Source organism: Fusarium sambucinum, chromosome III, assembly GCF_050947815.1.
Source record: "Fusarium sambucinum isolate potato_lamoka chromosome III, whole genome shotgun sequence".
In the NCBI taxonomy this organism is placed as follows: domain Eukaryota; kingdom Fungi; phylum Ascomycota; class Sordariomycetes; order Hypocreales; family Nectriaceae; genus Fusarium; species Fusarium sambucinum.
Window position 1 is genome coordinate 8040282 of NC_139292.1, and position 16338 is coordinate 8056619.

The following is a 16338-nucleotide window of genomic DNA, read 5'->3' on the forward strand; positions in this document are numbered from 1 at the left end:
TGGTATCATCTATTCAATCTTGAAGATTGTACCGTTCTCCTCCACATCGTAACCGTAGTTCAAAATTAAATCAACCAAAATTGCAAAATAAGCAAGGTTATCTGTGAAAGGTTAGTTAATTCCGACATCCAGGTGTCCTTGTGGTCAGTCTTACCAGCTGTACTGGCTCCAGTAAACTTATTCTCGAGAACCTTGATCCAACCGTAGACCTCATCCTCACCTGGGCCATCGGAGGATCCTGCGACGGATTCTAAATGTGTCATCTGCATCATTCATTAGCCTAAAAATCTCATAATTCTATTCTGCTTCTGCCTACCTCGTGAAACAGTGTCATAGCTGGCGTATCTAGGAGATCGACGGGCGTCCATTCTCGACTGGCAATGAATTCTGGGGCGTGTATCTTGATAGTTCCCTTGATACGCGGGTGCATGGCCTTCTTAATAAGTTCCTCATTGAACTCGCTCTTGAAAAGCTTGTACTGCTTCATGCGGAGTGGGTTAAAGGTTATAATCTCTGGTGCTTTGGGATCCCATTTCTCGTTTGGCATAGGACGAGTTATTTGCACTTTCGTTATGGCGTAGGATAGGCTCAATCCGTACTTGAGACCTAAAATGGGGTCGTCTTTATAAATTGCCACATTTTGAACGGGGTCTCGGTAGGGTATATCTAGGTCTTCTGGGTAGTAGCCGTTGTTCGGTATGATGCGCTTCGCATTGCACTGGATTTCCTTTCGATAATTGTCAGTTACAGTGGATTATAGATATCTTGTGGACAACATACCACATCGTACATATTTCTGTCATTTTGCCAATCCTCATACGAACTATCGTAGCGCGAAAAACGAGCTAGTTTCAAGTAATTTTCTATACGCACATGGTTAACTAAAGTCTTACAAAACCGTTCAAATACTTGCCTCGTACAAGATGTGCCGTGTCGCGTCCGAACATGCGCAGGTACTGTCTTCGGATGCGCTCGTTTGGTATATCATCGGCTACTGCCTCTGCAGCCATCCGAGCCCAGCTGAGTACCTGGTCCATCCACCCATTGATCAATTCAACGCCATCATTACCTAGAACATGGTGAGCACACTGAGGCACATGATATGGGGTCCCTTGATTTACCACAGCTTTTTGGGTCAGCCCTGTAACGAAAGTTCTCCTCTGTGGCAAACGATTGCAGTGCCAGGCACAATAAAACAACGAAATACCGTAAAGACATTGTAAAACGAAGGGTGTCTACCGATACCATAAGAGTTTTTGGTTTGGCCAGGAAGAAAAGGACTCTCAAGGTATATAACAAATAGATGAGATTTCCTATGCGTAAGGAACCGACCGGTCTGCAGTGTCAGCCTAAGGCACTGTATTTCATACCGAAGCCTAGACGGAAAAAGATATTAAAGGGTTCTGAAGACTCTGCTGAGCCTTGGATGATGTTCCCTGTACCCGGCATCAACTGAGCCAACAGTATCCATAAACTGTATTTGGAAAACGCCGAGCACTTGCAGAACTGTGCCAATTTTATCTCGGCTAGTCAAAAAGATTGAAGTGACATGGCGATGCAACACCGTTAGCTACTGTCTAATCCTGCCATGACCTGATAATAACTGATTTCTTCTGCACAGTCCCATCCATGATCATATCAAGCCATGATCAACTGCCAACACACATGCACATAGCATGTGGATCTAAACATGGCCTTGCTGAATCCAACTATGCGCGAGTTATTGGTCCGGATCACTGTCGGTTCTTTGCCGGTTGTAATAATAGCTATTTGGGTAGCGTTGGGATTCTGCATGTTGGTTTAATAGTGCATCTGAGTTAGATTGGCTATTCGGTATCTTCAAGAATAGGTTCCGGGCTGTGCCTCATATTGCAGTAAATCTAGTGGCGGGTACCTGGAAGCAATGAGGCGAGATAGAGGCTTTGCGAGGCGTTTTTAACTAATCTCAATAAATATGAAACATGCGGTATTTATTTTAACCCGCACAGTACACATCGATTTATCTTTTTCAGCCCTTCGCCCCCAACTGTGCTCAGATCATAACGACTGTTACCCTTGTATATACACCGAATGGAGATTTAATTAGCGCCCGCGAAACACCCCGGACCGTGCAGATCAGTCGTTTCATAATGCTTATTTTGCAGGTTTAATGATGCATGTTGGCGCAGGGTCAACCGAACCTCGTGTTATCATGCACAAGGCATTCCGACAATAAATAATTTGTAGTATTAACCAGACGACTTACTAAATCTAGCGAAGATAGTAAGAATAAAACCAAATGCTCTACCGGGATAATACTATAATGCGCAGTTGTATTAACCGTCAGCTCGAACACATCAACGATCTTGATTTCACCAAAGCAGTCGCTCCTACATTTACTGAATCATCAAACCACCCACAACTTTCAATAGTGGAGTCTTTATGATCTGATCAACTACAAGGATGGCAGTGTGGTTGCACTTAATCAATCCCTTGCAAGGCAGTGCCGAGTAGTGTCATCATGTACATGTACAACACTATACAGTATAGCATCATCCTTGTTTAGTTTAATCTCTTGTTGGCTGGTAGTTTTCCCGACTGTTAAGTGCCTCAATTCACTCTGGAGCAAAATGATAGTATTTGTTATAAACCTGAATAGACCACTTTCATAAAACGCTGTTATCCAACCCAGGCTCACTCTCATCACTTAATTTACCTGTCATGGAGATCCTCCCTTTATTCGTTCTACTTTTGAGCTTTTCGCAGTGCCATGCGAAGCCTCTGGAACAACCGAAGCCTACAGTTACCCAAAGTAGTGGTCCAGACTTCGCTGTCAACGCTATTATTCCAACGGCGAGTGGTCAGATTGGTATTAACCCAGTTGACATACCTCAGACGAAAGACTAGTAAGTCTCTTTTCTTGACAACTAATGTCCTTATAACTTATTTATCCATAGTACGGCTTCCATTGGTGTTGATACAGAGTATCTCACCGAACTTGTCCAGGATGGAAAGACAAGTACCGATGTAAGTGCCTTTTTGTTCTAGTTTCTTTACTCGACTGTAGACTTACTAACACGATAAAGTGGATTGGTACTGCGACCGACTTTGGTTTAGTTACTTACACTACTACCATAGAAGAGGAAGAGCCCATAGAGACAGCCATGGCCCGTGGCTTTCTTGTCGCTCGTCATGAAGATGGTCAGGTTGAGATTACACTGAGCAAGCGCATGAAGGACGAGCTACACGAAGTAGACGACCTTGTGCCAAAATGCGATGCAGGTGACCAAGATTGTCTCATGCAGCGTCCTGGGAAGTTTCTCACTCTTCTCGTCAAGAGAGCTGTACCTCTTCGTGCTGCTGAAGTCTTGGCTCGTGATATAGGCGACCTCACTGGGATAGAAGTCGGCAGTACAGCCGCTGGAGGCCTAATCGCCATCGGAGCATCTGAAGGTGTGATGACAGCTGCTTCTGAGCTACTCGCCGGCCTCATCGCCAGCGTGGAAGTCGGCTCTGCCGTCGTCACGGGGGGTGTAGGTGCAGCTGTCATAGCTGGTATCGCTATCCTCTGGGGTTTAAACGACGAGTTCTCACAAGAATGGAAGCTGAAAACTGATGCGAAGAAGATTGAACTTCCCAAGAATCCCAGCCTCAGCTGCCCTGTTTTCCCTCTTGCTTGCATGGGGGAACGTTGCCAAGGCGGAAAGGGCGCCATTTGTACCAACGAATGGAAGAGTTGTCCATGCGATGTTTCCAGCCTTGGCATCGGCGACACGTTCTTTTTGGCTGGTGATTGGCCTAGGATTCAACAAGCACTTAGTGAATTCGTTTTGGGCAAGGATGTCGATATTGATGCCAAGTGTTATGCTGGAGAGGAGTCCAAGTACTCAGTTGATATGGATGAAGAGGATTGGAAGAGGTAATACGCTCAGATTCTGATGATTTTTTGCTCTTGCTCATACTGATATATTACAGCACTCTAAATAAGTTCTGCGAGACCAAGCCACTGTTACGTGATAGTTTTGATGAGACATGGACAGACGCAGAGCTCGGCGTTACTGACTACAACGGTTGGAGCTTCACATTCCAATTAGAATGTAACGAAAAAGATGCCTGTGAAGGCTATGTTTGCGAAGACGTTTTCGAAAAGTTCAAATCATGTACGTTCCACAAGGCTTTAATTCAAGACTATCCACTGATATCGTTACAGGCGTTGAAGACGGCCAAACCATCAACTGGGGGCAACTCGATCTTGACTGCGGAACTCTCACTTACAGTATTGATGACGGCGAAGCGGAAGACACAGATAAAAAGTCTCTTGAATGGGATTCTGACCCGAGCTGCTTCGCATCTGACGAGTTTGGCGACCACAAAGATGTGTGGGATCATCAGGTCAAAGACTACACCACATGGGCCTGTCGGAACGCCGACGACTCGCCGGTCAAGAAGGATGACTCGGACAGTTTCATCTTTTTCCAGAGGTGGGCCTGGGGCGCGCCATACCAGTATAATATCTGGTGGAAGGATGGTTGTGAGCTTGACAACGGTGCAACGGAACAGTGGGCAAATGATCCGCTTGACGATGGGTCTTCTAAGATATGCGAAGCCACGCTTTTCGATGCCTGGAACGATTGTAATAACGGAGGAACGGGTGGTTCCTGGACGGCTGGGTGTTTGGTGTATGAGTTTAGAGCTGAGGATTCTGGTACTACGTCGAACTTGGGATAGTATCATTGCTGCTGTTGACTAGGTAGTCTAAACAGTCACTAAATTAAACCTGTATAGGAAAGAGAATATGGTGATAGGCAAACTTGGAAGAATCGTGATCGAGCTTCAATAGACTGTAGGGGCCCGCATAAACCATGCTTCCTTGCCTAACCAACAATAAAAGTCCACGGTTTGTATTCCGATAATTCCGCACTGTATTCCTAGGTCCAGAAACCGTTAATCATTCTGATTGGCCTGTTGGTTCTTACGTCGGGTTGCATGTGAAACAGGCATCGGGGCTTAGTCCAGCTACACAGCCTATTTTCTCCGTGACAGCCTACGCCGTCTCGAGCCATGGCCATGCAATTCTACCCCTTTGACTTTTTCAAGCAAGATCGTACCCTAACACTATCATCTATCCATTTAATATTCTTTCCTACGGTGACCGATTAATCTTTTCTCATTTAATGCCAACTTAACAATGGGACACTTCGACGTTCGCTCGAAGCTTGCGCTTTGCCTCAGATCAGGTAAGTCACACGTCACTGAAGATGTATCCAGTGTTGATCAAATCGCAGGCAGTACTCAGACGCGACCTGAGCAGGAAACTATTGCTCAGCGTGCCAACCCACAATTTACTTCTGCTCTGGTCCAACTTCCCACCGAGATTAAAGAACTCATCTTCGAAGAACTCTGGAGAGACGCAGGACTATCTCAGCACCTTATACTAGAAGGGGGCCGCGTTGTTGGACTGAAGTGTATCACTGACGTAACTGCGCCAGACGAACTTCAAACAACATGCCAGAGGCTTCATGCAACACGCCAGAGGCTTCAAGCAACATGCCAGAGGCTTCAAGCAACATGCCAGAGGACAAGACACAATGAAATTTACGATTCAGAACTGTGGAGGCGTCTTGAGTCCAAATGGGCTGTGCACTGGAAATGCGAAGAGCTGTATCGATCTAAGCTGCAAGGGGAGAGAAACGAACTGAGGCCATTTTTACCCTTGTTATTAACATGCCGGCAACTGTAAGTACATGTCACAAAACCAACGGACCAACAATTAACGAAATCGTAGATATGTCGAAGCGAGTGCCTCTATCCACAGGAATGTCACGTTTTGCACACACGACATTGATACTATCTACTCATTAGCAGTTTCCAGTCCAAATCCTATCCTGTACAACATAAGGCACCTACAAATTACGGTTCACCTCCGCCTGCCAAGTCTTGATAAACCTAAGTCTTCAGAAACAGCAGCTATGTTACGTTGGCGTCAATGTTGCGAAGCACTCGAGCATGCAGATAACCTCGACTCTGTATATCTGTGGCTTGACGCTACTCCGCGTAGTCACCTCTATATGAACAAGGGACAGGGGAAGAATGCCAATCCGTGCGTCTTTGGTGAGAAGCTAGCTGCCAAAATCACGGTCGATGTGCCCTTGAATCCAGAAAGACCCGAGGCTTGGGATGCATTCTCCAAGATGGAACCCCAGTTTGCTGTTCACCCCCGCGGATGGCCAAAGTACAGGGCGGTTCATGGTGGCATTCGAAAGGAAGAGCTTATAGTCAAGTTGCCTCACTTTGCTGAACTTGGCATGCCCTTGCATTGGAGGACTGGGAAGACGTTTGTACATCCAGGAAGAGGCCTTGTTTCTGCAATGTTTTCTAGTCATCGGCGATGAAGAAAAAAAAGGTCGAGAAAGTTCCTATGATAACAAGTCTGTTCACGTCGTTGTTTTATTCTCGCCTAGATATTTATTACACATTTCGAGACAATTAATTACTGTTGGATTTTATATGAACAAATGAAAAAATAAGTTGATTTACAGTAAGACAAAATGAAAATTTGGTAAAAAAACGGATCCCCGAAACCTGGATCGAACAAGTGACCTTTCGATGACATGTATACAATTACAGTCGAACGCTCTTCCAGCTGAGCTATTCGGGGATGGGTCATGTGATATAACAATAATAAGTTTGACAAAACCTAACAATGCTTGCGCTAACATATTGCTGTGTCAATTCGCAAATACCTCACTCTAGCCAGACTTCCTCAACCACTCAAGCCGTGCAAATGTATTTTTAATCCACTGACGTCGCGTTTCTCTCTGTTTAGCTCACTAGTTAACTTATAGAAAACCGTTCCCAACCATAGACATCACGGACATCACCATCCTACAGTAAGAACATGCTTCATTAAAGTCATGATATTGTGAATTAACAAATTAAAATTAATGACAACAAGTCTACAATAAGAAACACTTGTAGGGATTGACTAAACCCTCTCATCCCTCTAATTCAGCCCTAAACTCATACTCTCCTGGTCGTTCCTCAGTAGGGAAACATCTAATCTTGGTTGCCTTCCTCTCAGCATTATCCACGGTGACCTTCTTAGTCGCGCCAGCGATAGCAGAGAATGTCATGACACGTTGCGCATCTGTACCATCACTAGTCATTGCCTGGATGCCGTAGTAAACACCAATCGATGCAATGACAAAAGACACAGCATAGACAGCAACAAGGATAGACCATCCATAGTCGAAGAAGTTAGCCTTGCGACGTCGCTCGCATGCATAGTTGGTTTCTTCGCCGCCGACGCCAGTACCAGATAGCTTGGAGGGGTCCGCTGCCCAAGCGACAGCGAGAAATTGGGGGTCGGAGAGGATTGAGATGATGAGGTCCTCGTAAGTACGGCTCACTTCTCGCTGGAAGTCGTGAATTGGAAGACTCTCATGTCGGTCGAGGAGGTTTGTTGTAGTGATGGCACCGTCTGCTAGCACGACACCTTGGACCTTGACGTTGCCAAAGAGCATCTCCCGAAGTCGTAGTCCCAGACTGTGGAACGCAGCAATGCGACGATATCTTGCGTAGTCCTGGCGAGGGCTGACATAGTTCTTCTCTGGTACAGCAGCGTTTCCATCGGCTGTTCCATCGGTAGACTCGTTAGTCCAGCTGCTCCACTCCGTGTCGATGATCTTTTTCTTGTACTCCCGTTCGGTGATGTCGTACTTCTGGAATCCTGCGGTGTAATTGAACGTCACAGTGTAATTCACCTCCCAATGATCACAAGCGAAGATAACGGGGGTGTAATCATCGTACCACCCATCAGCGTCCTGCTCCTTTGCATGCTCCTTGGTGTGGTCCTGGACTTCAGCGTACCCGATCCAGATGCTAGGCTCGGTCCTAAAGACGCCTAGGTTCTTGGGGAAGTTGGGGCCATCTTCTTCAGAAGGGATACCGCCGATAGTGACGTTGTCTATCTGCGGTCGCATGTACTCTCCGAGGTCGGTATTAGCGAGGTAGGTGTAGTTACCAGCAGGGACAAGGTCGCTGAGATCGAAAGGTGCCTCGGCATTTCCAAACTGCTTCATCTTGGAACCGACACCACGGGCAAGCTCCTCACACTTGTACCCAGGAGCGACGAAATGGATGGTCGTCGAGCAATCCCACCCGTCTCCACAGATCTCCTTCGAGATGTTGGCCTTGTAAGTTGTCTGACTACTTGAGAAGACACCGGCAGCGATACGGTCTAACGAAGATGAAGGAACGTTGTAGTATTCGAAAACGTTGTCGTTGGTCTTGGCGTCATCAGCTAGGTTACCACCAGTGGCCGTCCAGTTGTATCCAGAGAGAGAGCGGCCGTTCATAATCTCGCCCTCGGCTTTCTTAGGGGTCTGGAAGCTCTCTTTCGCTTCGTTGCTAAAATTGAGAGTGCGGATGGAAGGACAAAGGGTGTCTTGAACGCTTTCACCAGGAACAACGTATAACGTAGCTGAGGTGAGAATGACAACGACAGGACTGAACCACATGTAAAGAGCGAGAAACATGACAAACCATGACTTGGCCCAAGCCTCGCGGTTGAAAAGCTCAACGAGGTTATGAGTGGCACCGAACAAAGAGTCGACGGCATGGATTGAGAATCCCTTCTGACCTACGGCTCGCCATGCTACTTGTTGGTGAGCCATGACTGCCGCGAGGATAAAGTTAGCGTTGGCGATGAAGGAGATAAGTTGGCCAGCTCGAAGCATCCATTGTTGATTCACAGCTTCGCGGCCGTCGAGGTGGTTGTAAAAGAAGTGATGTCCAATAGCGGCAGCAACTCCAATGACCAAGCAACCAATCATAGACCACTTGCTCTTCATCGCCCTGTACAAAAGCGGTCCCTTGGGCTGGACTGCATTGGTTGGTCGGTTGACAACGTGAACATCGGGTGCTTTCTCATGAGGCACATTGGCGGGGTCATGACCCATGAGTCCTCTATGGCTGTCAAAGGCGCGATCGAAGCCGGGGCTGTCTCGAAGATTCGGGCTTTGCGGGTCAAGCCATGGCGAAGTGTTGTGAGGGAATGTCGCCTGAGAGAATCGTGCCTGAGAGATGGTTTCCGGTGAGACAGCTTGCGCAGGTTGAAAGTGGCCTATGGATGGTTGTGGTGACACGACATGCTGCTGTTGCTGCTGCTGCTGCTGCTGCTGCTGTTGCTGTTGCTGTGGGTAGGACTGCTGAGGATACGCATACGCATGCTGTCCCTGATCCTGTTGCTCTGCCACGATCTTGTCTTCCATTGCAGCGCTATTGTCTACAGGTACTGTGGCATATGCAGGTCCGTCTGAAGAAGAGCCCAAGATTCTCGAGAATCCTCCCATAATTTCGTGAGGTGCCGGCCGTGAAGAATTATATGCAAGATGGCCCGTGGCGAGAACCAAAGAACTTTTCTTCCTTTTTTCCCCGTTATGTACGATACTGCAGGGCGTGCTTTGCTGTCACGCAACTAAAAGGTAAAAAAAATAAGCTGCATGCATATCCAAGACTTTTCAGCCCCCAATGTCTGGCATTTGTACCTCAGCAGCCGGCGAAATGTTCCAATTCAGGAAACCTAGCCGACTAATTATCTCGAAGGATTCCGCCATGTTACTCTTCTTTGAGGTGCAAATCCGTTTTAGGATAGGTGTAGGACGGGTTTTCCGCTGTATCGTCTGATCGAGACTTTGCCTGGTGTTCCTTGCCAAGTCTATTAAGGCTGCTAAGGAGAACCAACATCATGGGATCGGATGTGCAGGCTGGCCGAGTGCAACGCTATGGACAATCTACACAGGGAATCCATGGTATTCATGGCTCCTCGTGGTAATTTACAAGGCCTGAAACGAGGCTTTGAGCACATTTAGAATGGACGGGACGCGGACACTGCTTAATGATCCTGGCTCAATAATCTTGGCTTTCAGGCTGCCAAGAGTTGATGAAAATCGGTCACAGACGCTAGCACAGCCTGATCCGATACGTATCTCGGATATCTCTCCAACGTCCCTCCTCCGTCTGTATTATGAAAAAGATCTACATACATGATGTTCAGCAATTACAAATGCGCAGTTGTGGCGAGAGCTGACACTCCAACTCATCTTTGGGAACTGCACACCTGACACTTTTCTTTTTTCGCATTCGCCTCAGAAAGTGAGAAGGTAATTCCAAAAGGGTTCTTGGCATCTTTTCTTTTTTTTCTGCCGTCTGACATGACAGGGCTTGTCACTGGTCAGGATCCGGTCATGGCAGCATTTAACCTCTAGCGAATTTAGCTGGGGAAATTGAAGCTGACATGCATGCATAGACCACCGTTTTTCAAGACAGACTCCTTGTCTTGAGTTCAAACAGGCTGCCTGATGTCCTCGCAAATGACCCACACATGCTCCATGGCTCAACTTTGGTTCTGTCAATGGGTACGTTAGCCGCATTTCATTGAGTCCAGACTGTTGGAACGGGTCGCGTCTCGTCTCTCCAGTCTTATCCGCAACAGGGAAGTTCGTGACGGCCCGCTATGTACGAGACAGAATCTCTTTTGATTGGGTTAGTAATATATAGTGTCCACTTTAAGCGGAGGGTCGGGATGAGTTATTGTCCGTATGTCCGTTCCAGATCAATTCGATTTTAACCTACGCCAATCTTTGACGATAAGTGGATGTCTAGGGTAACAGGTCGAGAGCTTTCTTTAACTAGGACTTTGTTTGATATCCCGTTTTATATTTGACTATATCGCATAATTAATTTGTCTGAAATGTTTCAAAATCCATTTCCATCTGTCCCCGAAAAGAATAACGCAACCACCCAGGGTTTACTGCTAGGATGGTTCTTGCAACAATATAAATGACCATTGGACGACAACAAATACATGGAAGGTGCCGTATTTTACTTGAGTTCAAGCACAACTCTGGGGCTTCTCGTGCTATTTGAGTACCATGTAAGATGCATTCAAACACTTCATTGACCCGGCTGTGTCAGGGTGAATAGTAAATCTCGAACGGCGGGACAAGAGGCAATAACCATCGTCAGTGGCTTGATAAGAAATAACAACCATACAAAAAGGAACCATGTTAGAATCGAAATTTCGGATACGACGGTACAATGAATGTTATAAATTACTGGCAACACTCTCGTAAAAGTCACATTTGTATCATCTGGAATCCATTAGCAATATTGCTTTGTCGCAATGTCTTAATCATCAGCCCCTAAGAAGATGACACCCGACGCCACAAGACCCATGTCTTTCACGGGTATCAATCATCTCAAACTACTGTGCCACTATATAATCAAAATAGGAGAGTTCTACGAGACGCTCTTCCACCTAGACCGTGTCCCCAAGTACAATCACTACACGCCAGACCATAAGCTATTCGCCATCATGTTGGAGCACAAACCAACCAAGCTGATCGTCGAGCTATGTCATGTTACAGCACAAGCAAGCGCGCAGAAGGGTTGGGACTCCATCACATGGGGTGTCGGCACCGGTGCAGACCTTGAGGAATGGGGAATCTGGCTGGATGCGGGTAGAGTGGAAGTAAATCTAACTCAAGAATGAGGATTGGCGAGTAAACCTTGAGACTGGTCTTGTTTAAGTACAGTCAGATGATAATATGAAGGTTATGTGTCCAGGGATAGGCTGTCGTCGATCTTTGACGTGCTTTGGCGAGCTTTGAAAATACAAACCCTACGTCAATTTGCCTATCGAGGGACGCACGTGACATTGCTGCTGATCACCATATTGCCGAAGAAGTGACGTGATACCCCTCATTATTTCTTTCACCGACTTACTATTCTCAAGTCACTACTAGAATGACAGAACTCAATGTCCTCGATATACCTCCAACACACCGAATCTCCCGCTCAGCGGACCATGATCCCGTTAGTCATCATGGGGATGAATCAGAACCCACGCAAAACATGACCGGTCCCGAAATCGAATACCCAGAGGGCGTCAAACTATGGTTCATCATGCTCTCGGTAACTGCCGTTCTCATTTTAAGTAGCATAGATATGAACATTGTAGCAACTGCGGTCCCGAGCATAACAGATCATTTCCACACGGTAGCCCACGTCGGGTGGTACTCATCCGCCTTCAGACTTTGCGTCTGTGCATTCCAATTCATATTTGGAAAAGCATACAAACTATTCTCTGTGAAGAACGTGTTCCTTCTCGCCAACGCGATATCTATAGCAGGATCGATGCTGTCTGGTTCAGCTGCTACGTCTACTATGCTTGTCGTGGGTCGAGCTGTTTCCGGTCTTGGTGCTGCAGGCTTGTTTGCAGGATGTTTCGTCATCGTGGTACAGTCAACGCCTTTACGTCAAAGACCCATGTTTTTGGGCATCATGGGCGCGGCTGAAGGTCTCGCGACAATTGCTGCGCCACTTCTTGGGGGTGCTCTCCAGACGTTGAGTTGGCGATGGTGTTTTTATATCAACGCACCAATCGGATTGATCGCATTCGTGGCCTCCATGCTCTGTTTGTCAGATATGCAGAAACCCATTGAGGTTGCTCGACTGACCCTCAAAGAAAAGGTAGCCCAACTCGATCTAATTAGTAACGTGCTTCTTCTGCCGGCGCTCACGAGTCTCTTCCTCGCGTTTTCCTGGACTGGCACGAAGTACTCATGGACGAGCGGTGAGGTGATTGGACCCCTCGCTACATTCGCCGCTCTATCGATCGCGTTCATCCTGAATCAGACCCGTAAAGGCGAGACAGCTGCCCTCCCTCCTCGCTTGATGAAGCATCGCAGCGTGATAGCTGGCTTCATCTTCATGTTCTGCATCAATAGCACCGGTGTAGTACTTGAGTACTACCTTCCTACCTACTATCAACTTGTGCGTGGGTATACACCCGTGAAGAGTGGCTATATGATACTTCCCATTATCATTGCAGCAACTATAGGATCACTAATCCATGGAGCTGGCACGAGCATATTTGGATACTACACACCATTCATGATACTGGCCTCAGTAATCATGCCGATAGCGATCGGCCTCATTACCACGTTCGAAATCGACACAAGCTTGGAGCGACTTGTTTCTTACACAGCATTGTCGGGATTGGCCTATGGAATAGGCTTCATTGGCCCTCAAACAGCTGTACAGACCGCGTTACCTGCCGAGGACGTCCCACTTGGGTTATCCATTATGCTATTCGCATAATCCTTTGGTCCAGCTGTAACAGTCCCCATCGCTCAAGTAATCTTCACAAACCAACTTTCAACCAACCTAGAAGGTCTTGCACCGAACTTGAGTCAACGGAATATCAGCAACAGTGGACTAACCGAAATGGTAGCAAGTGTGCCTGCTTCGGACGCGACGGCAGTACTTCTTGCTGTTAATAAGAGTCTCAGTCAGACTTGGTACTTCATCACAGGTTTGGCCTCGATAGCAATCGTGGGAAGTTTGTCCACTAAATGGCAATCTGTTAAGCAGTGATATACGGAAATACTTTATTTCTTGTTTAGCATACTGTATGTAGGAGTGAGCCGGTAGTAGAATGCAACTGTTAGCTCGCATTTTGTTAGACCTAACCAGTCCATTTCATGAGGTTAGTCAAAGACCTGCCACTGATTGACGAGCCATCGTCGAACCCGTGACGCGATTCGCCAAGACGTTCTCCAAACCGCGTTATATTGCTGAAACAGCACCATTCCGTTCCGTTCATTGTAGTGTCGGATTTAGTGAAATTAGTGATGTCTTGACTCAGATTTATGAGCAAAAAGGGACCAACTGCTCTGTCGGTTTGTCTCCAAAGCAGTGAGAACAATGCAAACTCTTGTAGCCACTTGTTAGGTGCTGGAATGGTATAGTTGGGCCTAGTCATGATTGCTTGGACTGTTCCTGTCGCTAGTAGGCCCGTTGGTCGATCGACACAGATCGATACAGAATTCAAGCTAAAAATAAGCGAGTTTGTGATTTCCCAGGTTTTTAATTCGTGAAAACCGAGTTCCTGGTTCTGGAGGATCTGTATTGTTCCGTTTTGGGGTTACTAGCCAGCGCCACGAAATCTATTGTTCCATTCCAGATACTGGCTCTGTGACTCAATTCATTAAAACCAAGCTATTCCCGTGTCGCTGGTAATCTGCCCTTCTTGGATTTCTCATTGTCGTGGTTGTCGCTGAACATGTTGACAGCATGAGAACTGCAAAATTCACTACGATTCTTATCGTAGCAATCCTTGGCTTACACAAAGCAGTCGCTCAGGAAATCGAGACGTTGCCAACATGTGGGGTAAGCTGTCTCTCCCCATGGAAGTAAATACGCAGTCAACTAATAATATAACACAGGAGAGATGCTTCCTCGACACCATTTCCATGTCGCAGTTTTCGAACCGTTCGCAGCAGCAGCTGTGCTATAACACTGAATTCATCAGGGGAATGGGTGCCTGTCTGAAACGAAATTGCAATGCTGCAGAGACGCAAGGTAGAGAACTCCTGGTGACTTTAGAAGATCAACGCGCTGACTCGGAATTGTTGATGACAGTGGTTTTGGACGCTGCGGCTAAACAGTGTGATGTAACTACACAAGACAGCACCCTGGCATTGCGTGCTTCGAGCCTGGTCGCATTCGGTGCTGCTATGGGAGCTTTCATTCTTAGGATGATATCCAAGTGTCTGAACATGCGGGAATGGGGCGCCGACGACACATTCATGTCACTTGCTATGGTACGTTTCATTTGACCTGGAGTTGTGCCTTTTGGCCTTTGAGAAGGAGTACAATGTTAACCGAGGCAACAGTTCCTTACCATTCCTCTTGTTGCTCTTTTCCAGTTAAGTAAATTTATACCCAGACCACCAATTTGGACTGGATGATGTACTGATTAATGGTTCCTTAGTGATTTCGAATGGAGTTGGTCGTGAACTAAGCACAGTCAGCATTGAGCAACTTGTGTTTTGTCTGAAGGTAAGTCATCATAGTCTACTCCCATGATTGACCACATTGCTCATCCTTTATAGATGTTCTTCTTTCAACAAGTAGCATACACCATCGTACTCAGCCTCGTGAAGGCTTCAATTTTGGCTTTCTACCTTCGTATTTTCCAAGACCGCAAGTTCCGAATAACTGTTTGGGTTACCCAATCTATCAATATCTTTACAGCTGTTTTGTATTCCATCTTGACTCTTCTTCAGAAGAATCCAATTTCTTTGAATTGGTCAGGAGCTACAAATTCACAGTCAAATGGTCATGTGGTGTTGAGTGACAAGCTCTTGTACTTGACTCATAGTATTATCAGCTTGGCATTGGACATTTGGATGGTCATACTGCCTCTCACACAGCTGTACCACTTGGGACTCAAGTTGCGCAAGAAAATTGGGGTAATGTCTATGTTTAGCTGTGGCATCTTGTGAGTATTTTCACCGTTCATCTTCATTAGTCGCATGTAGACAAAAGCTGACTAATTTCAGTATCGTAGGGACGAGCGGAACCCGGTTCTACTATCTGGCAAAGTACCAAATAGCGAGAGACGTTCAAGGTAAATGCTTATCGGCACGGATCTCCTTTTTCTGACCGGGACTGACTATCATCATCAGAATCTGTGAAAGCTGTTTTGTGGGCTTACATCGAGTTGTGCATGGGTGTTGTGGTGGGTTGCATGCCTAATATTCGGCAATTGACGCGAAGAGCCCACACGTTTATAAGATCACGAAGGGGCAACAGTAACATGGATCCAGAACAGGACAGCGGTATCTTTATGATGCGATCGCTGGAGTATGTATCTAATGGGACTACCACCCTTGGATCAGAAAAAGAAACAGGTGGTACAGCTTCTAGTGTTTCTGCACAGCGAAAGATAGACGGCCAGCAAAAATAAGAGATTGCACTCAAAGGCACTGGGTACTCCATGACCTTCTTTATACAAGAGCCAGTCTGATTTAATGCCCTTTACATGGCTGGTGGGTGTTCCTGCTGTCTTTCTTTGCCACTTCAGCATGTACAACGATCCAGGTGAATCTTCTATGGCGATGACCTCAACACATGCGACAACAGCAGTGAAGAAAATTCGGGATTTTAAGTGTGCATGGCTTCTTCTGTCATCGGATGTCATTACCCAACAGTAATTGATATAGTAGTAACCAAGTATGTGGCGATCGGGAATACGAAAGCAGGATAAGAGTCCCAGTCACTACTGTTTGAACCTATGTCTGAATTTGCCCGGTAGAAACTTTAATAGTTGATTTTTAGGATCTATGGGTGGGCTCTGTACAGCCTTGATCCAAACTGCCTAGGTGAACACAGTACAGGCAGAGTCCGAACTTCTTGTTGAGGTTGTACAGTAGCTTGTCCACTTGCCAACACTTGTATTCCCTGTATGGTGATAGGGCTTTAGTGTTGTACGCACACTGGCACTCAATT

General features: G+C 46.5%; 7 protein-coding genes across 7 annotated transcripts; 5 read left to right on the forward strand and 2 right to left on the reverse strand.

Moving 5' to 3' along the window:
• Window positions 1–9: 9 nt before the first annotated feature.
• On the reverse strand, window positions 10–792 carry FSST1_012883 (uncharacterized protein; the record flags this gene model as incomplete). Its single annotated transcript, XM_083236149.1, has 4 exons — window positions 10–101; window positions 155–263; window positions 317–727; window positions 781–792. 4 exons carry the CDS (start codon window positions 790–792, stop codon window positions 10–12), a joined length of 624 nt encoding a protein of 207 aa, XP_083082579.1.
• Window positions 793–3143: 2351 nt separating this feature from the next.
• On the forward strand, window positions 3144–4707 carry FSST1_012884 (uncharacterized protein; the record flags this gene model as incomplete). The annotated part of the gene is made up of 4 exons (XM_083236150.1): window positions 3144–3230; window positions 3285–3898; window positions 3955–4139; window positions 4190–4707. 4 exons carry the CDS (start codon window positions 3144–3146, stop codon window positions 4705–4707), a joined length of 1404 nt encoding a protein of 467 aa, XP_083082580.1.
• Window positions 4708–5167: 460 nt separating this feature from the next.
• Window positions 5168–6371, forward strand: FSST1_012885 (uncharacterized protein; the record flags this gene model as incomplete). Its single annotated transcript, XM_083236151.1, has 2 exons — window positions 5168–5715; window positions 5765–6371. The coding sequence occupies 2 exons, from the start codon at window positions 5168–5170 to the stop codon at window positions 6369–6371; spliced, it is 1155 nt and encodes a 384-aa protein (XP_083082581.1).
• Window positions 6372–6974: 603 nt separating this feature from the next.
• FSST1_012886 (uncharacterized protein) lies at window positions 6975–9332 on the reverse strand (the record flags this gene model as incomplete). Its single annotated transcript, XM_083236152.1, has 1 exon — window positions 6975–9332. One exon carries the CDS (start codon window positions 9330–9332, stop codon window positions 6975–6977), a length of 2358 nt encoding a protein of 785 aa, XP_083082582.1.
• A 1859-nt stretch (window positions 9333–11191) lies between these two features.
• On the forward strand, window positions 11192–11533 carry FSST1_012887 (uncharacterized protein; the record flags this gene model as incomplete). The annotated part of the gene is made up of 1 exon (XM_083236153.1): window positions 11192–11533. One exon carries the CDS (start codon window positions 11192–11194, stop codon window positions 11531–11533), a length of 342 nt encoding a protein of 113 aa, XP_083082583.1.
• Window positions 11534–11787: 254 nt separating this feature from the next.
• Window positions 11788–13419, forward strand: FSST1_012888 (uncharacterized protein; the record flags this gene model as incomplete). The annotated part of the gene is made up of 2 exons (XM_083236155.1): window positions 11788–12820; window positions 13277–13419. The coding sequence occupies 2 exons, from the start codon at window positions 11788–11790 to the stop codon at window positions 13417–13419; spliced, it is 1176 nt and encodes a 391-aa protein (XP_083082584.1).
• A 699-nt stretch (window positions 13420–14118) lies between these two features.
• Window positions 14119–15796, forward strand: FSST1_012889 (CFEM domain-containing protein; the record flags this gene model as incomplete). Its single annotated transcript, XM_083236156.1, has 8 exons — window positions 14119–14214; window positions 14271–14406; window positions 14467–14648; window positions 14721–14757; window positions 14819–14886; window positions 14940–15328; window positions 15390–15457; window positions 15516–15796. 8 exons carry the CDS (start codon window positions 14119–14121, stop codon window positions 15794–15796), a joined length of 1257 nt encoding a protein of 418 aa, XP_083082585.1.
• Between the last annotated feature and the right edge of the window lie 542 nt (window positions 15797–16338).